This window comes from Sipha flava, unplaced genomic scaffold (assembly GCF_003268045.1).
Source record: "Sipha flava isolate LNK unplaced genomic scaffold, YSA_version1 173_pilon_pilon, whole genome shotgun sequence".
Lineage (NCBI taxonomy): Eukaryota > Metazoa > Arthropoda > Insecta > Hemiptera > Aphididae > Sipha > Sipha flava.
In genome coordinates, this window is record NW_020271974.1 from 1036227 (window position 1) to 1060546 (window position 24320).

The following is a 24320-nucleotide window of genomic DNA, read 5'->3' on the forward strand; positions in this document are numbered from 1 at the left end:
CAAAATTTCCAGCAAAGTTGGTTTATGAACACCCAACATTCTTTAATTCTGTAACGTCACGAGAAAACAATGAACACCGATGATTTCTTGTGATAAATATTATCTTAAAACGAAAAAATAATTTTATTCAAGTGTATGGTATTCAGGGGCGCAATTTCAATGAAAAAACTGAGGGTACTGAAGCCTTTCTATGTTTTTCATGTTCCTTAATGGTTGTAGACACCTGCAACCTGTACAATCCAATAGTTACTTTGTAAGTATTTGAATAAGGTAAAACACGATTGCATTCGTTCGTTATCGGTGACAATTTTTTAAGCTACACGATTCCATACGATTTTACCTAATTTTTAACTACACGATGGTGTAGGAAGTTTAAAGCGTCGATGCCAATTTTCATACTGGTATTGGTGTTTACCACATGCCTATATAAGTAAGCTTGAAAAAGTATATATACTTACTATACTTTGTGTTTTATCGCTTTTCTTAGGTATTTTATTGTTAACTAGCTGACCCGGTGAAGTTCGTACCGCCTAACAGTCGATTCTTTAATTTTTTACTTTTTTTTTAATACTTATTCTACTATTTGGGACACCGGGTCAGCTAGTAAGATTAAAAAATAAAGTTAATAAGTCAACAATTACATTATGTCAAAAAATAAAAACTATAAAACACTTAACATTTTTTTAGAAGTCACTAAAAAATCACAATGAAAATTAAAATTTCAGATTTCTTATTATGATGCCTGCTTATTATATTTCATTTTATCTTTACTTATTCTAAATTAAGTTTCATTTTTATTGTAGTACTTTATGGTACACGATATTTTTTGTTTGATTACTTGGTGCATAAACAAACAGAGCAGATGATTTTCCAACACGGAAACAGGTAACATAAAATTGACCATGCGAGAAACATGGGTTTTCTAGATTAATACCACAAGCACTTAATGATTGTCTCTGGGATTTGTTTATAGTCATAGCGAAAGCAAACCGTAGTGGAAACTGTAGTCGTTAAACTCGAATGGTATGTCAGTCGGAATCATTGGTATGCGGGGTATCAAAACGTCCTCTCTTTTCGGCAGGAATGTCATCTTGAATGTTTGAAATTTGATTCATTTACATCAGTGTTTTTGGCAGCCATTATAACTCGTTCGCTCAACCAATCATGGAATAAGTAATTTTGAGCAATATTTGGAAACAATTTTTGAATGAGTTCAGCTTTTGATTACGTTAACTGACAAAAACTCTCAGGAAAGGTGATGTAGCTAGTCAGCACATTTATAGGAAATTTGCCATCACCAAAATCAATGAGTTGTTTAGAGAATATGTCTCCAGATTGATCATTTTTAACATGACATGCATATTCTTAAATGTAATACACATTCACAAATTTTAAAGTTTTTCAGTTTTAATATGTACATGTATATGTATATGTAGTTTTAATATGACACATAAAAAGAAGCTGTGCAGGATAATATCTAAATATAATTGGGACGCGAGAATTATTACACCGCATTTGTGGTTCGCCGTGAAAAGTTTAAGCAGAATTAAAAATAATTGTGAACGTATGCCATAACAATTGAGTTGGAGACGGGCGTAATTGTTGTTTACCTATTCCAAACACGTTTGCCGTGTATCGCATTCAACATTCTCGAACTGAACATTTGAACTCGTTCGACGACTGAAATATTTACGCTCTAATCGCGTATCGATATTTCCTCGGCGGAACGTTTCAAAAATAGACACTTATTGTTTTGTATACCTTTTCGGACGGGTTTTCAGACCGGCCGAAACGGTCGACTGTAGCCGTCACGTTTTCGGTAAGGAAGTCGCCGGAAGTGTGTTGGTCGTACCGGTGAAAAACCGGTGGTTAAAGAGATGCGCGACGTGTCGGTGCCGAGGTGTGTACTCGATCATGGTCCTGTGTTTTTCCAAATCCAAATGATCGTTTTCTCCAAAAAAAAAAAAAACACTCAGCTTTTTTTCGTACAACCGCCCGCGCGTAGCAATCGACATCCGTAAGTACGATCTGCATCCGTGTTCCAGGAACTGAACGAGACCCACAAGCAGTGGAAGAACCGGTACGAGCAGTTCTCGAAGTTCGACTAGGGCGTTATGGCCGACAGAGGTACGTACACCATTTAGGCGTGCTAGTGCAGGGCCGTATCAAGGGGGTAAAAGAGTGGTTCGTAGGGCCGAGAGGGGTGGGGGTAAAATCATTATTGACTTGACAGTGATAAAAATGTAACGATGAGTTGGTAGTGCGACGAAATCGACGATCTATTATAATATTACTCTCTTTTGGGTTGCACGCAGAATATCTTTACGCCGGTGTACCGAAGGTGTTGGCCAAACGCTTCGCTGACCAGCACAAGACCTATACGACCCGTTCTGCGGTGCAGGCGTAACGGCAATACAGCTGGCGATGGTGTGCCGAAATGGTAACGATCCAAATAAAATTGTCACCACCTACTTACCAGTGACACGGTGAAATGTACATAGGGACAACTTTCTAAATATCTGCACTTGAGCCTACCGGGCAGTCATTCAAATACAAATGTACAGTTTGTAAATCACGCGAGTCGTAACGTCGTTAAAATATCCACAGTGATCGCAATGGACAGCGACCCGGCAAGAATAATAATCGCCAAACACAACGCCCGGGAATGCAGAGTCGAGAGGGACATACGATTCATAGTGGACGATTTCCGTTGGAATGCGTACAGATATAAAGCCGACGCGATTGTCACAACACCGCCGTCGGAATACTGTGCAGTCCGAGGAAACACCAGAATAGGGACTCTAACGGGTTTGGCCCGTATGGTGGCGCCTAAAGTGTTGTTCAGAATGCCGATGTATGTCGATACAGAAGAGGTGAATTAACAGTCGGTCGGATTAACACATACGTTACAGACTAAGACTTTTTTTATTTTTACGTTACAGTTATACCGTCGGGGAGTGAAGCAGTTCAGCGAAGTTAGATTTGAAGAAGTTTGTGTCGATCGGTTGATGGACAGCGTCAATATGTATCTCGGTCACACGGTACGTCGTATTTGGTGTTTTCAAAAAAACCTACTCTTGTTAATTCTTATTTAACTATGTTGCAGATGACGGCTTTAAATCAAAATACAAACTTATAATATTTAATATAAAAAAAAAAAAAATGAAAAAAAAAAAGCGCGTGTAATATAAAAATAATAAAAATAATAATTATAATAAGACGAGATTCGTTAGGATATTTAATCTTGCACCAGTGGTGTATTTTATTCGTTAAAATGTGTTTCAGGCTAATAATAATGCGCACGGAAATAGAAAGAACACGCCAGTAAAAGTTAAAACGAGAGTGCGTTTATACAACGACAGTAAGTTTCGACAATTTTATGACGCTTTTTATATTTTTAGTTAATTATGGATAATAATATTATAACCCAAAATTAAAGAGCATAGATAATGTATTTTTGATTTCCCGTAGAACTAAAAGGAGAAAAGCGGTCAAAATTCGTGAAATCAAATGATCTATGTTCATACGACTTGTACTTAAGAAAAGTTGAAGACTTTCTTCGAAATCATCGAACCTAAAACTGTTTTCTCTTTCGATGGTGATTTAATAGTTTAAAGTTTATTATTTGATGCAGAAATCCATAGTATGTACAGTTACATACCTGCACTAAATTACGTATTATTAATTTGTATTCATTTAAATAAAATCAAGGTATTGAAAAATAACAAAATCAATGAGCTTTTTATTATGGTGGAATATTTGTTTTAGGTAGAAATGTTTTTTTAGTGTTTCGATATTTTAAACACATTTATCGATTTTCCACAGTTTGATTCATGATTCACCGATTTACATGCCACAAACGCCATTTCATCATACGACTGTTACACCACAATGCCCCTTATACAAAATGTATAAAAACTAAAGTAAACCTTATGGAAAACATGTATCAAACCTTAAGTATTGCAATGAAAGCCTTATGATTCATAAATGATAAATGTATTATAGTAAAATGTATAAAGTAAATGATAAAAAGAGAGATGAAGTTCCATTGCCAGACGAAGTAAGATAAGTTACTGTTGCCAGATAAAATTCAGACCTACCAATTTGTCTGCTCTCCACGCAATATCCTCTAAAAATTTGAAATCTACGCCCACGGTAGTAAAAGTCGTAAATGATAACAAGAAAACTAAAGTTCCATTGCCGAATGAAGTGAGTTTCTGTTGTCAAATACAATTCTGACTTACTAATTTGTCTGCTCTTCAGGTAATATCCTCTGAAAATTCGAAATTACGTCCACGGAATTAAAGCTTTGTAGTAAGCCCGTCGAATAGGCTAACTAGATTAATTAAATAAAATAAAACAAGGACGATTTGAATTACTAACCACGACTATACTCTATTCAGAATAAGAAACGTAGTCGGTGGCCGTCTACTATGCATGGGCTTCACTACGCACGCGCTACTACGTGGCGATAAATTTCAATATTCAAGGAGATTAAATTTCGAACGACAAAAATTCCATTTTTTGTATTTTACTTCAACTATTGGTTGTACCCGTACACCATTTACTCGACGAACATACACATTTGTGTAAGTTAGTGAGTGTCTAATTAAAAATGAATATAAAATCATACAGTGATCAGTTTTAAAATGATCCTACACAAATGTGAAAGTTTCTTTTGGATCCTCTAAAAACCAGGATCTTATTTTTAACTTTTACAACTTTTTATTGTTAATATTAAATCTGTATATATTACATTCATGATAACATTTTAAATATAAATACAGTTTTAAACTATCTGAATAAATGAATAGCTACTCATTTTTTTTTTTTTTTTTTTTTATTGTATAGATTTATTCCTTCATTAAATTTGTTACATACAAACTATAATTTTTCCCAATAACGATAGTCCATAAATAGTCCAGACCATTCTCGCATTCCAACAAAATAAAATAAAAATTATAAATATCAAATATTAAAACACAAAATTTATTTTGACGTCTAGTGTGGTTTGATTACGTTCAGGGTGGGCTTTAGCCCACCAAATCCTATCCAATATCCACCTATGTATAGTACACTGTGGAATTATCTTAACTGTGAATTACAAAAGTAAGAGGTATTACATAAAATCACAATTTAATCTAAACTATTACTGTGGTATGAAGTTTGGATGTCTTTGTTTATATTAGTGTGTGTATGTGGTACATGAACAAACAAAAATACTAAACATGGTATTCACTTATAAGATTCTACGTTTATTTTTGTGAGATTCACCATATCATTCTCTGGCTGTAAATTTGAACCATAAAATGTTGTAGTTTCAATGAAATTGTACAAGATTAAATAGTTTTATCTATATGTATATGCATTGGTGTTAAAAGGAAAGTCTTAGGGTTTTAATAAATTCAAAACCATTTTGGAACCACCCACAAAATGTTGTTATCTTTTTTTTTTTTTTACAAAAAATATAATTTAGTTTAAATAGTATAAGACATTAAGTATTACTTTGGATTAAAATTAAATTTTGTATAACTTGGACAAAACTAAAAGTGTCTTTTACGCACTTCGATGAAAAAATACTTTACTTTTCCAATGTACACATCGTTAGATAAAACATTGTTTTAACACTTGGATTCGGAAAAGAATAAAATAATGAAATAAAATTCTATACAATCTGTGTCAGAGTGATTACTTTTATTTTCTGCTTGAACTGTCACCTGTGCGTAAAAAGCGACATCACTGCAGTGCATTCCTATGCATCCATTATTATTCGTTTTAACCATTATTTTCTTAGTCTGTAAACATTCGACTGTATTTCTTTTTAATTTGTTTGCCCAACCATTAAAGGTAGATCAATTAATGGTCCAATAATTCAATATAAAATTATTTAAACATTTTCTAATAATATCAATATAAACAAAATCAATTTGCTGTACACGTAAAATATAATATTTTTATAGTAAAATTTCTAAATTCCAATTGAACGATCGTTTTATTATATTACTGTCATGGTATTGTGATGATGGTAACTAAAAGCGTATCAGATTGTAAAACAACTGTGACGTGTACGATTGAAAGTAGAGATTGTGCATGGTACAAAGTGACCAACCTAGGCATATTTACGGGTGTTGATACAGAAACACCTGCATTTTTATTTTAAATTATTTATAAAGATAGGTGTATACATTTTTAGGTACTTTGGTCCAAAATGTAAGACAATTGGAATTTTATTTTATTTCATGGTAAATATTAAACAATAACGTCATCCTCAGTTGATAATAACAAATAATACCCACATTGACATTGACACCGCGGCGTGTATAGCGTATACGTATACTACCATGTAGACGTAGACTGCTGCAGATCATGGTTATCTACGAGTGTCGAATAGACCTTATGATCCAAAGCGTAGAATGTGTGATATCAAACAATATGATAGGTTGATTATTATCAACACCGTGCTTTCATAATCTTGGTACACACGTTCCTAACGGTTAGTATTTTATTTAAAATACAATAGTAGTACGACGAAAAAAATAATTTATTATAACTTCAGTGTTAAATTTATAGTAAACGAATAAAAATCAAACTTTTTAAGGTTTTTGGAACATAACGGCAACATAGTTTGTGCTATAGTCTGGTCATGCCTATAGTGACCGATATTTCAAAAATGGTATCTTCGGCGTAACAAATTACTCGTATTACAGTGATATTTCACGTTTTGTATTATGTTCTGTGCTCAAATCCAAATATTATCAAACGAAATAACTTTAAGCCTTACATTTTGAGCCAAGTGAAAGGTGCATTAGATTTATTTTTATTTTATTTTAGAAACTTTTTTTGGTTGATAAATCTGTACTAAAAGTTTCATAAAGAAAATGTTTCAAGTACAAAGTTAAGAACAGATGATACTTTAAGCATGTCATTTTTTGATTTTTTAAGTAGTTTTATTCAGTATATTGTTCTAAGAGTGTGACAACCAAGAAAAGCTATCGGTATTGAAGTATAAAAGATATCAATAACATTGACAGTTATTTCATTCATTGCAATAAATTCAATTTTAGTTTTCATTGATTTATATCATATAAATTGAATACTTAAATCATAATTCATTAAACAGTTTGGTATGAAAATATTTATTGCAACACAAAATATAACAGTTTATTAAAATAACTAAAATAAAAATAACCAATAGTTTAATCAATTTGATAAAAAAGAAAAAATACCTAATATTTCTTAGATAATTAAATAGATTGTGTTCATTTATAATTTATAATTCGTTTGTTATAAAAACTATTAATTAATATGATTTTTGATTTTATACAGTCCAGTTTTTTTTTTAATCTAGATTAAAAAAAAAAACTAGATAAATTTTACTAGTTGATTATTTATAGTATCAAATTTATAAATTATTTCATTAATTAAATTGTCATTGGTTAGTTAAAATAACTTAATGGATATAAAATTGTTTTAAGTATTTTAGTTTTTTATATTTATATATATATACCCATTTAAAACAATTTTATATCATATTTAAAGGTGTTTAATTTTCGAGTTTTAATATGTTATGAATTTCATAAGTCTTTTATGTTTATTTGAAAGTATATAGTATTATTGAATATTTATTTTTATATTAAGACATAGTAATTTCCATATTTAAAATGTTTATGAACCTGTTGTGCTGATATATATTTTGTTTCGTAATCTCAGTAGTTAAATTTAAATAATTTCGAATAATAATAAATAAGCAAAAATTAAAAATATTAAATCCATTAATAGTTTGACTAATAATTATTCGTTTACCATTATACTCTCGGAAATATTTGAATGAACACTTATGACACAGCACGTGCAATATGTCGATTTCGCTATAATCTTAATGATCTTTATGATTTATGTGTTTATTGAAAAAAAAATTGATAATACAATGTTAATTATTAACATGTAAAGTATAGAAATTCAATGTTTTCAAATAAATTTTGATTGAAAAGTTCAGCGACCAATGGGTTAAGTTCATTGGTACGAATTGTTCCGACCAGTTTATCTAATCAATCTTTTTAATGTGCCCGTCGTTAGCCCACCCTGATCGCATTTCAACGTACAGCTTGTAGAATTCATTATATATACTAACAACAGATTTACAAATTAATTACCACATCAGTGATTACTAAAATGTTTTTTTTTTCTAAGATTAATATTCATTCATTGTTAATAGCATAACCACATATAATCATAATGAAATCTATATTTTCAAACGTATAGAAAAAAATGATATCACCTTGAACCAATCTTGAGATAGGGAACTATTAATATTTTATATATTTTTTCGAAATATGTTATATAAATAAAGCAGTACAAATATTAACACATCTACATAATAATGTTTTGTTTTTAAAATAAAGTAAAAGTTAGCGGTTCGAATTACGTGAAATATTCCGAAATCAATTATTGGAAAAATATCCTTGCAAATAGGATGTACAGAACATGGACTATATGTGTGTACATTTTTCAATCAATGGAATTCGTGCCCATTATAGGCGTGAACGATATATAAGTTGATTTACGTCTCAGTGTTGACCTACAATCTCAACAATGGTCCTAAGCGTTTATTTGTCCAAAAACATTACGGAAAGAGTTATCGCGGTATTGACGTTTGTTTGGAGTCGAGAGAGTTCGAGTTACGTGTTTAGATAATAAATCAATACGAATTAACGGCCAAATCCCTTTCACGAAATTTTTGCGGTGGATTAAGATTTGTGAGGAGAGGAGGTGGTTCTGAATAGGATGCTAGAAATACTTTATGTCGAAATGTTTAATCCCGGTGGTTCACACCGACGATTGCACCTTGAACCCTTCACTGTTGATGCAGTTTGCGCTCTTGGCAATGTTATACCGATGTCATGGAGGAGGGGACTTGAGTTTGAATTGCACTTTGAATTTCAATATGTTTCGGAAAAACGAATGTAAAACTTCGTGATCGACTTAACCGTATTTCTTCGTTTGGGCGTTTACTTCAATCGAATTTCTTATGAAAATGTCCCAACACTTTTTCTTTTCCAAACACAAAGTACAAGTACGTCTCGCAAAACAATAATAGTTGAAAAAAAACTTTTGTTTTACATTCGTAGTACTCGTTTGATTTTTAGAACTATCGTTGACATTTCTGTTGAATTTTCTATGTATCATTTTTTCCTTCCTTATATTTTATACGAACGGATAACATTTGACAAAAATTAAGTCCACATTCTTCTTAATCGCCTTTGTCCTAATCGTCCGCTTTGTGCGTTCGTCCGAAGAAAAATGTTCTTGTAAAACATCTAGTTTTATTTCGTATCGTTTTTCCCCCCCCCTCCATTTGTGTGCAATACCAGTGCGACGCTGACTATAAGGTGCCTGGACTACGCGAATCGGACGTTAATTTTCGGAAACAATTTTCATAGTGAAAAAAAAAAAAAAAAAAAAAACATAAAAAGAACGAGAATGAACGGGTTAAAAATCGTTTCTTTCGATGTAAAACGTTTACATTTCACGGGAGTTTTTAGTGAATAAAAGAAGAAGAAAAATGTAAAAAAATCGTTTTTCCGTCGCACCACCAAACCGTACGCCGGTGCGTCTGGCCGGTGTTCGGACGCGCGGCAACGTTTTCGCCGGGATTCGGGACGACACCGTTCTGGAAACCACTGGCCCGTGCGATCCACCTCCGCCGGCGCAGCAGCAGCGGCCGATCGCGTGGATCTGATTACGACGATATTAAAACGAACGCATAATCATGATGCGCGGTCAATGTTGTCGGGACGAGCGAGCAGGAAACGTTTGTTTTCGATTCGCGCCGTACGAGTGAGAGGGCGGGTGAGAGAGAGAAAGAGTGAGAGAGAGCGAGTGAGAGAGCGAACGGGACCGGTCCGCGCGCGCGCGCGTGACGATTCGCATACAGCCGCGGCGCGACAAAGCGGACGATGAAGCCGCCGGCACGTGTCGTACTCGAACTGACCGTGGCCGTGGGCCTGTTGTTGCTCCAACCGACCGGGTGCGCGGCCGACAATCGCCATCGCGACGAGACGACGAAGAGCACGACCACTGCGACGACGACGACGACGACGACGACGACGACGACGGACGGTAAACGAACGAGGGTGTTTGTTGATCAAGTATTGTTTTTTATCCCCTCCGTCAAAACGAGATACGTGTTACTACCCCACGGCACTTCCCGTTCGGTCCCGTCGAGGGCGAGGAAAACGTTCGGGTGGATTGGCTTTACTAGTTTTTTCGTAGCACGTTTTCGGTAACCCGCCGGTGGCAATGGTCCCGACGAGTTCTGAGCACACCGATAATCCATTGAAGTCAACGGAAACCTACACGCGCGCAATGCGAAATCGCCTGCTCGCGTGTTAGAAATAAATAAACGAATACGTTTTACGCGAACGATATTATTTATTCGCACTGCGCGCGGAGCGAATTATTATGTAGGAAATTCGATACCAATAGCGCTTATGGTTCTCGTGTACGCACGTAAGCGAAACTGAAAAACGGTGTTTTGACGAAAAATATGTACGGTTTGAAAATATAATTTACTGTGCTAAAGATATTGGTACAATGTTGGTGTTGAAAAATCGATGGATTTGTCCCGTTACATTTTTTCTCGTAAAAGTTCTACGTTCCGAAATGAGCCGCCATGTTCGATTATTTTCATGGATATAAAGAATTAAAAAGATGTTCGTTTTGTATTATATATATATATATATATTAAATACACTTGAATATCTTTAAAAGTTGAAACGAAATCATTGTTTTTGTTGTTTTTAAATTAGTTCAATCAATTACAAATATCACAACAAAAGATTTACACTAGAATTTAGTATCCAACAACTTTTTTTCATTTAAGTTTATTTTTTCTAACGTACAATCGCATACTGGTGATTTTTACCTATTTACGTTTAAACTATATTTTATTTATAAATATTTAATATTAAAATGTCGTTTATTTGAGGTAAATATTATAGTTAATCGCGTTCAATATCCAGCCAATTAATAAGAATTGTTAGCATTTAAATATACAGTGATGTACTTATACTTGTTTCATCGAAAAAGTTAAACTAAAAAAAAAAATTTTTCTTACAAACAATTTACTATCATACAATTTTCGTTACTAAAATCTTTCGTAGCTATGAATTGTACTTATTAATCGTTATTAGTACAAGTTTAAAAAACACTTTAAAAAATACCAATCCCAAATTATTCGTATTTTAATGTTTTATTAGATTAGAGGTTATATTTCGATACTCCCAAACAAAAATAAAATCCTCATCAGCCATTTTCCTTTACACCGTTTCTTAAATTTAAATGAAGATCTCAAACTACCCAAAAATAGGACGTAGTTTTTTTTATTTCTTCCAAAATGATTGTCTATTCGAACATAAAAATCTTAGCTATGACAAAGAACAACGGTTATAACAATATCGTTTTATGGTCGGTTATGGTTGTCAACTTTCAAATTGTATAATGTAGGACATTTTTTTTAATATTTATATATTTACTTTATACCATAGCTTTATAAACAATACAATCAATAGAATATAATGATTATTAACGAAAAAATCTTTATTTATTTATATCACCTTGATTAAATTACCTTCTTGATACTTCTGACTTAAATAATTCAACGTACAGTATATTACATAAATTAATAGTAAACATTTATTTAAATATTTGAAATAATTGAAACAAAATTTAAGAATTAACAATATTATAAATCACATAAATAAAAACACTTAAATGTTTACTAGCTTAATTAAATTACTTATTAAATATAAATCTTAGAACATAATAAGGACATTTTATAAATTTGATGCTGGTCAACTAAATAACAGTTACAATAAAATTCTTACAACTGATTTAGAAATTCATCACGGTAAATTCAGTATTTTAATATATTAGACGAAGATATTATATTAAGATTATAACACTATTTTTAAAAAATAAGAGTTATCAAAAATAATCATTTAAATGAATTTATATTTTGGTTCTTCGCCAATTTAATTAAATCTTCATCGTTTTTTAACATACAAAGAAAATTCAAGATGAGCAATTTTTATAGTACAAATAAATCAATAGTTCACCTCCAAGGAAAGCTATTAGACATCTATTCTTCTCATATTTCCCTTTAATATTTATTAAAGAAAGTGCTCTTCCAGTAAATGCATTACTTGCGGGTAATGCTGATAAAAATTAAATTAATAAAACCATATCGAGTAATTCAATATATTTCTGAAAAAAAAAAAAAATCGTAACTTATCTGAAATATTTTTTACATTTTCCTAATATTTTGTCTTGATAAATTCTTTAAAATGTGATCGTGTAGTCATTACTTCCTCAAAATGTTTATCAAAATCAATTTTTTGTAGCCGTGGCTTATAACCAACAACAATATAGTCCGTCTACGACTGTTGCTAGTCGTGGACACTGAATGACCAAATTTAAAGTGTTAACGCGTATCGTAAAAATAATGATAAAACGACAGTTACAATTTGTTAATGCCTATATCCTTGATTTTGTTTTCTATTAGTTCTTTTATTAGTTTTGGTACGTTTATGAGCTTGAAATGTATACGTGCTAGTCGGATCCGAAGCTACAGCGACGGAATACGGCGTTATCGAGTATAATCCCGTAGTGGCCGATCTAAAGAACAACGTTGTTCTTTTTTTCGATTTCGCTTAGTCGATCATTTATTTATGTTACCTATGTTTCGTTGCACTTGAACGGTGTTATTGTACCGGTGTTTAATTAGGTTTTTAATGTCAATCGTTTGTTTCCTATGCATTGCTGGATGTTTTGATACAATATTGTGTTTGCGTTTTCCGAAAGAACAAACGGAGAGGAGTGTTTTCCTAAACATTTATAAACAGTAAAATCGATGTACATCAATCATCATTTGATTGATTTTGAGTGCGTATTATACACAGTTATTAGCCGAATGGAATAGCACGACGATATTATGCGCAATACCTATCTACATCCACTCAATTTAATTACATTAAACATGAACTACTGAAATGTATAACATTATAAAAAATCAATATATATTTTATATTTCACTTTGATATGAAAATATTGAAAATCTAAATCATTATTATGTTAATAGAATATCAATGATTTTAATATACCTCGGATCTATAATATATATTAGAAATGTATTACTATTGAACAGGGACCAAAACCTTGATGAATTATACGGTTCCAGTTCCGGTTCGGTTCCTAGAAAAAAAAAAAATCGGTTTCGGTTATTAAAAAAACAAAAATTTAGGTTTCGGTTTATTTTCGGTTTTTAAAAAATGAAAAATTAATTTCAAGTTTGATATTATACTAATATGAAAAAAAATTTGGTTCTATTTCGATTCTTTTGAAAATATTACTAGGGTAAATTAGCGTCAATTATAGCGGTTAGTAACAATTTTCAGCTAGATATCCTACCATCACTTAAGTGGATTTAGGACTAATTAAGTAAAAGTGTACTTATCACCGTCACGACTACCCAGTTTCAAATATCGTTTTATGTTTTTTTTATAGTTTAAACATTGTTTTGTGAATTACCACTTGTTATATCATTATTCAGAATTTAAATTTTTAAAATATAGCTCACGCGTGCTGTACATCAGATAACAATAGTCACAATCATAAAATGCCTACAAAAAAGTTATTTATAGACATCATTTTAGAATTTCTCGTTATTATGGGAATTAGAAAACCAATACGCAGTAAATAATTTTGTTGCAATTCCTATTACAGTATTACATTATTAACATAGAACTATTATATACTTTTATAGTTTAATGACACGTCTAAACTCTAGTACTTGCATGATTATTTTTGAATATTATTAATTTTGATAATAATAATAATAGATCTACGTATTTGTGTAGTTCTTATCGCCTATTAATGACAAATATAAATAAAAATAATACAACTATAACAATACCGGAATTAACCGTAAAAAAAACCTTTACAAAAAATTATTGGTTCCAATGAGGTTCCATTTTTAAAATTAATTTAAATTGGGGTTTCGGTGAGATTTCGGTTCCCAATATTCAAAGGGTCCCGGTTCCAAAACCGGTTCTTTTAGGTACGGTTCCAGTCCCTGCCATTGATTGGCGATGCATGATAAGTAATGGAATACATTTTAGTAGCAAAAAAATAAAGAATACCTTTTAAATAATCGAATAATCAAAATTTTGTCTGATAAATTAGTTTATGAGTTCCATTTAATGATAATACTGAGTGTTGCACTAAACTTAACTTATATTGCCGAAGAAACATTTATTTGTTGAATCACATTTTCTTTATTTTCTTTAAACAGTAACATTAAGATGATAATCGACGTCTTTCATTTAATAATACGCTTCCTTTTCGTAATGACTTCTTAGTTCGTCGTATGTAAATTTAATTAATTATTATTATCTGCATTAAATTATTTAAAATTTGAAAATACCATCGTACGGATAGTGTACTTTTGTTTAAATCCTTAAGTGTTTAACAGAGTATCAATACTTTACTGATTAGAATTCCAGAGTACCAAAAATATGCAGGATCAAAATAGTAACCACTCCTGTATACAGTGCAACGGAAATCGTGTGCTAAGTAATAGTACTGCCAGTGCAGTAATGAACTTTAAAATTATACAGTGTTGATTCAATGTATGCGTTTACAATATTTATTATTTTTGGAGATTACTATTAAGAGTTTAAAATATTGTATGTCAATAAAAACGTGGAAAAATATAAAAAAAAAAGCTTTTTGGTGTACAAATAGAGTTAATTATTATTCTTCAACAAGTATAAGATTAATTTCAAAAGTAAAAAAAAAATCGAATAATAATAATAATAATAATAATAATAAGCCCAGATGATGAATATTATTTCAGGGTTAGACTTAATTTTACTGGAATTTCATCAAAGTCTTGAATTAAAATATTAGGTATAATAATTTATTATTCATATAAAGATCTCAAGAGTATCGATAGTTATCATTGCGTTATTTTATTTTTGAAGATTCTATACGTATACGTACGAGATTCTCTGAGTAATATTATTTTATTATTGGTAATAGTATTTAATGTGTAGCCGCAGAAACTTTTTTTGCTCTTTGTAGAATAACAAATCACGTAATTTTAGAAATATGTTGCAAAAATTATATTACATACTATATGATAAATTATGCATAAGTTGATGAATTAAAATATTGCAGTTTATACCAAAAATCGACTTCTTAAAATATAATATCTATTTATCTCGATAGTTACGTTCTCTTATTTTTTGCTAAAGATAAAATATGTATCGAAAGAAAAAATAACTATTCAAATTCGTCAAAGTCTAGGGATTAGTTTAAAGACGATAAATACAAAATATGAACATGTGATTAAAGTTCTAGTATATTTATGTTTATTTTAATTGATTACATGTACGTATTCACTAACATAAAATTAATTCCACATAAACTGCAGATAATTTTCATAATTTATCAATTCTTCCTGATGCTTTTATAACTCAAACAGGATTCGTTCGTACTGCACGTTGTGTATGTAAGTGTTTGTGGACTCTGTTTGTATAGTGTAAGTGTTTGTATAAAACTTCATGGCTAACTGAAATGTGTAAAAGTTCAACAACCGTGTTAAACATACAACACCAAACTACACTAACCACTCCGAACATCGTTCGTAACTTCTCGATATTTTAACCCGTCTGGAATTTATAATTCATAAATGGCCTTATCAAATTTATCAGAAGAGACAGAATGTATTTGACCCGATTACCGCTAGAATTTATTTTCACTAAATCGTATTAATGATCAGACAGGGAAACTTAAATGGATTACTAGTAGAGCTGATTTTTTTTTTCGATGTACTCGTACTCGAATTCATTATATTTTCTATAATGACATTAAATCGTTCCCATAAACCATGTCATTGTTTCAAATTGATTGCAAATACGGCTTTTCATTTAGAAAAATGTCACAAACAAAATGAAGAAACGAAACAAAACTTTCGCGAAATATCATCGTGGACTTTTCTTCTGCTTACTCTAATACTATTATACAATTTAAGGAATCAAGGATGCACGGTTCTAAGAAAAAAACTAATCAGTTTAACGATCATCATTTGTCTTTGAAACCAAATTTCAGCCCGAAAAGGATATTGATGTACGGTTTCATGCATGGCCTATAACATGCACAATAAGGGATCAACGGGGAAAACGATTGACCGATCAATTTTCTCCGAAAGTACGCCCCTACGGGATATCATGCACACGACGCACTCGTTATAATGCCTTGAATATATATATATAAAAAAAATAAATAAAATAAATCGTTACGAATATATCTAGCATCAATCTCCGTTAGTAAGGGGCGCATCCTCTATATTATTAAAATATTAAAACGACGTATGAAGGTGACTCGCATCGTTCCAGGTTGTCTTGGCTGTTACATTATCGGTCGTTCGGTGCACAGGTAATCGCAAGAGTCCTGCCCAACACGCCCACACGTATTGCCGACATCGCCTACTTATCTGCCCGCGAACTACCACTGCTCTCAAGCCCGAGAAAACGTCCGTCGCTAAACACTTGTCAGCCGATCGCGATCAGAGTGAAAAAAATCATTCTGAAAATAGAACACATATTTATTTTTTGTCCGTTTTTTTTCTTCGGTGTTTTGTTTTCGTTCCATTTTTAACCTCACGGACGGCAAGAGACGTGTTCGGGCGGATTAACTTAGGCGGAGTGAGTGACAAAGACGAGTAGGTGATCGAGCGCGTGGTGTCCGTTTTCATAACGTTGTTTCGTCTTCCACCCGCCTTCAGATACGTAATAGTGTCCGACGTCACTTCCGTCATTTTCGTCCACGAAGAAAGAATCAAAAAAAAAAAAAGCCACACGATAATAACCTAACCGAAAAACCTTGAATCCGCGTATAGAGGTTATAACGAATCGGGCGTTTAGCGCGGTCTGACTGTCTGACGAAAAACAATAACAATGTGCGACATCGTTGATTTCGGGTGAACACTTTTTAAACTCGTATTGCTGAAAACGCTATCGAGTTTCGAATTCCAGACTTTAGCTCGTGGTAATGTTACATAATATATTGTTATACAATGCGTTACGTTTTCATTATTTTTATTTAACTGACTGTTAAAAATGTGCGTCTTGTGTTTAATACATTTTTCGATAGCAGTACACGGCGAGTTCTCGTTCCCGACATTACGATGAATATATTGGATTTCAAATCGTATTTCGGTTTGGTAAAATATATATATATATAAATGTATTTTCGAAGAAACAAATTCCTAAAGCTTTGTTTATCGTTATTATTATTATTATTTTTATTTTTTTTATTCGCTGTGACGCGATTACGAAGACTCGCGATGCAAAACGAACACATATGCCACTAACTAGGTACTTAATATTGCAGAAATATACCAACGCACTCGTCCCCAATCGTACCACATTTTTTCAACACTCGTACAAGCTTAAGGGTCGGACATAATTTCCAACGTTCGCACTGTTGTGTTCCATACCACCCAACGTTTATCCGTGATCGATCGGTGGATCTCTCCGGAAGCGCAGTTCGTGAAATACACGTGTACGAGCGCGTTGCGTTTATATAATTCGAACCGTAAATATTGATTTTTCGATGCGATCGAGGGCACCGTGCACACACGTGATAATGCAATATTTTACCGTTGACGGAACGACGAACACGGTAGACGTGGAAACCGTTGGTCGTGTGGAACCTTCAAAGCCGATTCGATGCGATTCGAATTGTAAAAAAACGGCAAACCATCGATTCCGCACGGTCACGTTGCACGTGTCCTGTACGACGGTTCGAGTACGATTCGCAAGCTCTGTCCGTTGCGAAAAACGACTGATGTTGTATTATACGGCCGGCTCGTTCGACTGGTACACCGTTTTAAATGTTTGAAGCCGTGTACCAGAGTCTCAGGCATTATAATATTATGTTAATAATTAACGTTTCCGTGTCTTCGTGCGCGTGCGCTGATTATAATAGAAATAATACTGTTCCGTGAGTATTATTTTAATATTTTACTGGATCGGTATCGATTGTTGGCGGAGCAACAGTGGATTCAGGAGCTTAAATAGGGGGACGTACGCGTCAAAATATCAGTTAATATTTAGAAAAAAAAAAACAAATATTTATATTACAGGTTCAGTACGTCAATATATTCTGTAATAATCATACATTTCGATAACAGTTTTCTAGTCTATTTCCGTCCAATATTAACAAATAAATTATGTTTTCCAACAGTATCTTTAAATTGAATCATTCTTTTTTTTTTCTGTATAGTATAATTTTTTTCTAGAAAACTTCAGGTCTGGGGAAAGGGAATAGCTTTCATTCCTTTCTCCTTAGCTTCCATGTTGTCACTGTGATGGAATACGGACGAAATCGAGAAAATAGAATAATAGATTAGAATGAGAAAACCACGAAACGTTGCTGACTACTATAATTTTCAACATACAAAGCTAAATATAATTACTTGAACATTACATATAACCTAATTATCCGTTTACATTATATACATACATATATATTCGTATACATTTAACACCTCAGATTAACTTAACTTTAAACATACAAGATACTTTTACGAACCGTTACAGTTTTCGCCTGTCTGGGAAAATTATTAAAATTATTTTTGATTTTTAAAAGAAATACTTACAATTTTTTTATTTAAAAGTAGAAAATTCACCATTATAATACTTAACAGCTGCAAACAGTGTGCTTTTAATTTTTTAACAATAGCGATTTTGTCTTCACGTTTCATTTTCAATAAAAATCATAAAATGAAGAAGATTTATCAGCCACCTCGTGGACCTACCATATTGTAGTATAAGTACCAAAGGATCTAGTCCATTGTACTTAAACTACATTGTCATTGAGCAGGTAGTGAATTATATAAAACATTATTTTTAAGTATTTACTATGTCATGGGTCTTTTTTTTCTTTTTTTCACCTTATTTAAAGATTTTTAACACATGTTTTAGTAATTGTAAAATATTAAATATCATATAAAATAAAATATTATATAAATATAATATTTAATATTAAATATTATTGTATAATATTAAAATGTTCTACATGCCTTATACTATCGTTTAATTTTGCAATATTAAATTGTATTTGTGTATAGATACTACGTATTTTTAAAATGAATACATTATTGTTATTCAATAAATGTGCCATTAGATCTTTTCTAGTGCACTTATTCATCAAAATTAATTTATTAGATGACTATTACCATATTATTTTGTATTTCCCGTAACCATTTATAGCTGTATTTATTTCATTTAAATTTGTACTCGTGATATCATTTAATTCTATACGTAATATTTGTTTATAAATATCTAATTATATTCAATGATCCATGACAAAAATGAATGATTTGCACAAACATTGATATTCAGTTTATGATTAAAAATTATTTTTAATACTTTTTCTTAAACTCAAAGTTCAAACTAATTTGAAGTCTCTACATTATCGTATTTTATTATGAAATAAATTATTTCAAGATAAACCAATTGTTTGAATAATGCTAATTTACATGGAAGAAATTTTAATAAGCAACAACAATAATCGTTCGGTAAATAAAACATTTTATATAAAATGCGAGACAATAGCCCACCAAGAAATTACCAAAGTAAATTTTTAATGCAATAATTATTAAAAGAAAAATTAAAAAAAAAGGAAATTTTTAAATGTAAAAGATCAAACTTGGTTTTTGAAAATAAATTACGCTTCATTTGGAACCAATTTGAATCCTTATTATATTAATAACAATATGATTAATTTATTATTTTTGTCTTTCGGTGTAGAGATATATTTTTACTTCAAACCATTCAAATGCTTATAATTTGATCGTTTTAATTACTTAAACCTATATATTTAAATCTTTGTATAAATATCACTTAATATCATGTTGTTAGACACTTCGATAAGTTAAGGCAACTACATACATATTTCATTATTAGTTTGATTTTAGTTTCCCATAAAGTAAACACACATATTTCATCGAAAATAGATCATATTGTAACTTTTTTAATCGTTAACTATTTTTTATGACTAAATTGCTAATGATTTATTTAGAGTTTTAGGCTGAGAAATCGATTTATATCCGTAATAATTAATGAGATCCGTACGAATCCATCTTAATGCAAATAATTTTTCGGTGTTTGAGTCACACTCATTGACATTGGCACGTACGAGTACGATTTGAAATATTGCGTATGTGTTATTGTTCAAAGTAGTTTATGGGCAAAGACTTAAGTAGGTCTTATGCACGACATAGTTGGTATGAAATTGTCAGCTGATGTACTTATCTTCGCGCACATATGAAGGATTTACTTTCGTGTATCTCTGTTGACGAAAATCATCGACCTTAACTAAATAAATTTCCAAAATAAACCCAGAGTTCAATGTATGTTTACAAATATTTACACACACAAACACATGTATGCAGACCATTGCGAATTAAAGCGTTTATGAAAAAATGTTAATGAAACTATATGATGTATGTATGATATAATATGAATTAGTATTATATGATGTACATAAAAACCTTATTTATTTTATCATTTTCAACCGTCTTTTCTGATCATGGTAAATCATGACAAAAGCTTGGATATTGATGAATTTTTATACAATATTATTTCGTTCATAAGACGTGCTAAAAATATTTTAGATAATATCGGTAAATTTAATTAATTTTTGTTAATTTTTCTAATATATTTTAGTAGTTTTCTGAAAATTTATCTAAAACTTTAAAATATACATCCACATTTTATAAATCAATAAGAGTGTGTATACAATATATATTATTAAAAAAAAAATTGATTGGGCAATCAACACACTTACATATTTAACAAGTCTTTCATGAAAGGAACTACCATTAGATTTCGACAGTTATTAGGCATACATTTTTTTTTTGGATATAATTCGATTTTTCCTTTGATCAGTAGTTATAATGCATAAAGGGAAATTCATTTTATTTATTTCTATATGGCCTTTTGAAATAAAAATATTTAATTTTTTTACTTACCTGTATTATTTCTACCGAATCAATTCGACGATTTTTTTTAAGAAAAATATCTAAAAACTTACACGTGCTCATATATATCTAGTAAATAACCTACTAAAACAAATACGATATTTTGTTTGGTTCAATAAACAATTTTGCTATTATCAATAATAGTTATTTACGTGTAGGTATTTCTATTATGTTTTCAAAATTAGCCTTTCATGTGTTGGGTTTTCTGTATTGTGTGTATTTTCTGCAAGTTTACCTGAAACGAACCACTTGTTAATAGAAAATATAAAATTTAAAACGGTTCATTTAGGTGTAATTACAAAACATGAAATATATTTTGAGATAAAACTGATACAACTTTCCACTAAACTTTAAAAAGCAAGAAATAAACATTAGGTTAACAACGTGAAATATATTTTAAACATATTTAAAAAGAAATTTATGGTTTTTAAAATAAACAGTTTACTCTCTACAACACTTCTAGCTACGTGCAAATATCTTCAAATTCAATCAAAGTACACTATATGATTGGATAAGACATAGATTTTATTGTGTAAACACTAAATACATATAATGTACGTTGGTGCATTAAATTATGATTCAGTCAATACCTTAACTGAATTAATATATTCAGAAAAAGAACATTTTTTCCAGCCAAAGAAAAAATAACACAGTAATTTTGTGAAATTTTAAAATGTATTGAGTGCAATCAAGTTGAGTACATTCTGCAATAACCCTAATGTTAATAACGGTCGATGTTTGGTGATATTCTAACACAACTCGTTTTATACTATTATCTATCATGATATGATTTTGTATAAACATTTTTTTGACACGGCTACCGTCTACACTGACTACCGTCAGACAAATCGCACCCTGCGTACCGTGCTTATACCCGTATATTTTCGTCAAGAGTAAGAATATAAATCAGAAATATTACAGTGTGTGATTATAATGAACTAAAATTATGTATTCGGAGGTAAACAATTTGATTGATGAGGAATGATATTCCCAGAAAATGCGTACCTCACTTTTTCCATTAATATTCACCTTCATTAATAGTAAACCAATGATTTAATATCCTATAACTGCGGTTTCTAGCCCGAGGCACGTGAAAAATAAATTAAGTAATGAAAAAGTAATTAAAAAAAAAAAAAAACTACGTTGTTCGAAACAATTTCAAGGATCACACTAGATTAGTACGTTACAATTTTTTTATTCTTTAAATAAGTAAAATTATTTATTTTTTCTGCTAATTTTATAACAAAATATAAAAATATACATATAATAAATATAAATAAAAATATATAAATATAAATATACATTATATTAAAATAAATAATTGTTATTTTACTCGAACATTTTAGAAGTAATTAAGTGAAAAGAGTTGAAAAGTTATAACGAAGGTTACAATCTGGCGCAATATTAAGCTAGGGGTAAGGTAGAAAGAATAAAGGTTGGGAACCGATTCCCTAGAGCAGTGATGCCCAACCCACGGCCCGCGGGCCACATGTGGCCCACGAAGGTATTCTATGTGGCCCACAACGAATTTTCTAAAATAAAAAAAAATTTTAAAAATGTATGAAAAATTTTTTTAATTATTTATTTTCATATATTATTTTTATTTAAATTATTCCAAAAAAATACAATTATGTATACCTCAATTCATAATCTTTTCAATAGACAGTAAAAGATAAGAAAACAAGTCCAATATATAAGATTATTTTAGCACTTTTTTACTTTGTGGCCCGCTTGAAGATAATTGTTTACCAAAGTGGCACGTCAAAGGAAAAAGGTTGGGCACCACTGCCCTAGAGGAACACACTGGGCCGGTGGACGAGTATTAGAGAGACCCCCCCCCTCATCGATTAGATCTTATAAACCATGTCGTGATATTCGCGTATTTACACGTGCAACGTGTATCGTTAAACGGCCGCACTTTGTTTTTCCTTTTTCGTCATTATGACACAAATCTTCGAACATCTGTTTAATTGCTGTTCAAAAAAGTGCTTACCACGACGTTCGCTTCTCACCGTCGTCGACGAGGACGAGGAAACCTTGTTTTGATTAATTCGACCATTTGCAGCGAGACGAAATAGTGACGATCAAACGAGAACGGTACAGTCGGCGCAGCACGACCGTGAAAACTTTTCAAAAACCGTACCTGCCCACCACCGATGCAGCATACGTTGGGCGCACCACCGACGATCCGATTTGGCTTTCGGCGTTTCAACGGGATGGTCGAAAAACGGAATAAACAATAAGGGTGCGCGCCCAGCAAGGACTTCTCCCACGCTGTCCTCTCGTTCGCATCGGTTGCCCGAAATTGCCGCCACGAAACGGAAACAATAGTTTCGCGGCTGACAGTGATTTACACCTCGTGAAAATACACTTGCACGCACTACGCATTGTACACATTATAAATGTGTATGATGTGAAAACACACATTACACTCCGTTGTCCGACGCGCATTGATTGGACACGTTTTGAGTTTTCAAAGTTGATTCGATCATAAAAACCCGATCATTATGTTTCGTGTATACATTTAGCTAATGAAATGCTACGTACACTACTTTTTCATTTCCCTTCGATTCATTTTACTTGAGCGACTCAGACGAATCTTTAATCAAGCAAAGACATTAAATGGACTGGAAAAACCAATGGTTAATGTTTTTTTTTTAGTCTTTCTCTACGCGTGTAGATCTAATATACATTATATTTAACACTATACAAGCGAATCGAAAAAAAACTCGTAGAACATTAAATATACCGTACCGTGATTGAACTTGTAAGTAAAAGTGTGTTGAATTTTTTTTTTTTTTTTTGTTACGTAGTCATAAAAAATCTCAATAATAATAAAATCACTTGATAAAAACTTTCAGAATGTCGTTTAATAATGCAATAAACTCTTTTCTGAAACCTAAAACAAAATTTAAACGTTTAGAAAACTGAAATTTTCAAACGTATTATATCGTATTGTTATATAATCATTAATGTCACTTCTCATTAGAAATATACAAGTCGTTAAATTAATTGTTCGCAGTATGGTCGAAACTATATAATTTATATTAATAACATAAGTGATATCATATAACAATAATCGGTAAAACTATAATGATTTAACGTTATACTTCATGGTTAGAACTTCGATTTGAATGCTCAAATGCATATCTAAATAATTTAAAATTAACGATAAATGTACTTTAAAATGCAATGAAAAAAACGATATATT

General features: G+C 31.4%; 1 protein-coding gene across 1 annotated transcript in view; it reads left to right on the forward strand.

The window, feature by feature from the left end:
• Positions 1–9780: 9780 nt before the first annotated feature.
• LOC112680080 (collagen alpha-1(V) chain-like) overlaps positions 9781–24320 on the forward strand; it is a 91589-nt gene continuing 77049 nt past the window's right edge. Inside the window, exon 1 of the mRNA XM_025550074.1 lies at positions 9781–10119. Coding sequence (XP_025405859.1) covers positions 9957–10119 — 163 coding nt within the window. The 5' untranslated portion in view covers positions 9781–9956. The remainder of the gene's footprint in view (positions 10120–24320) is intronic.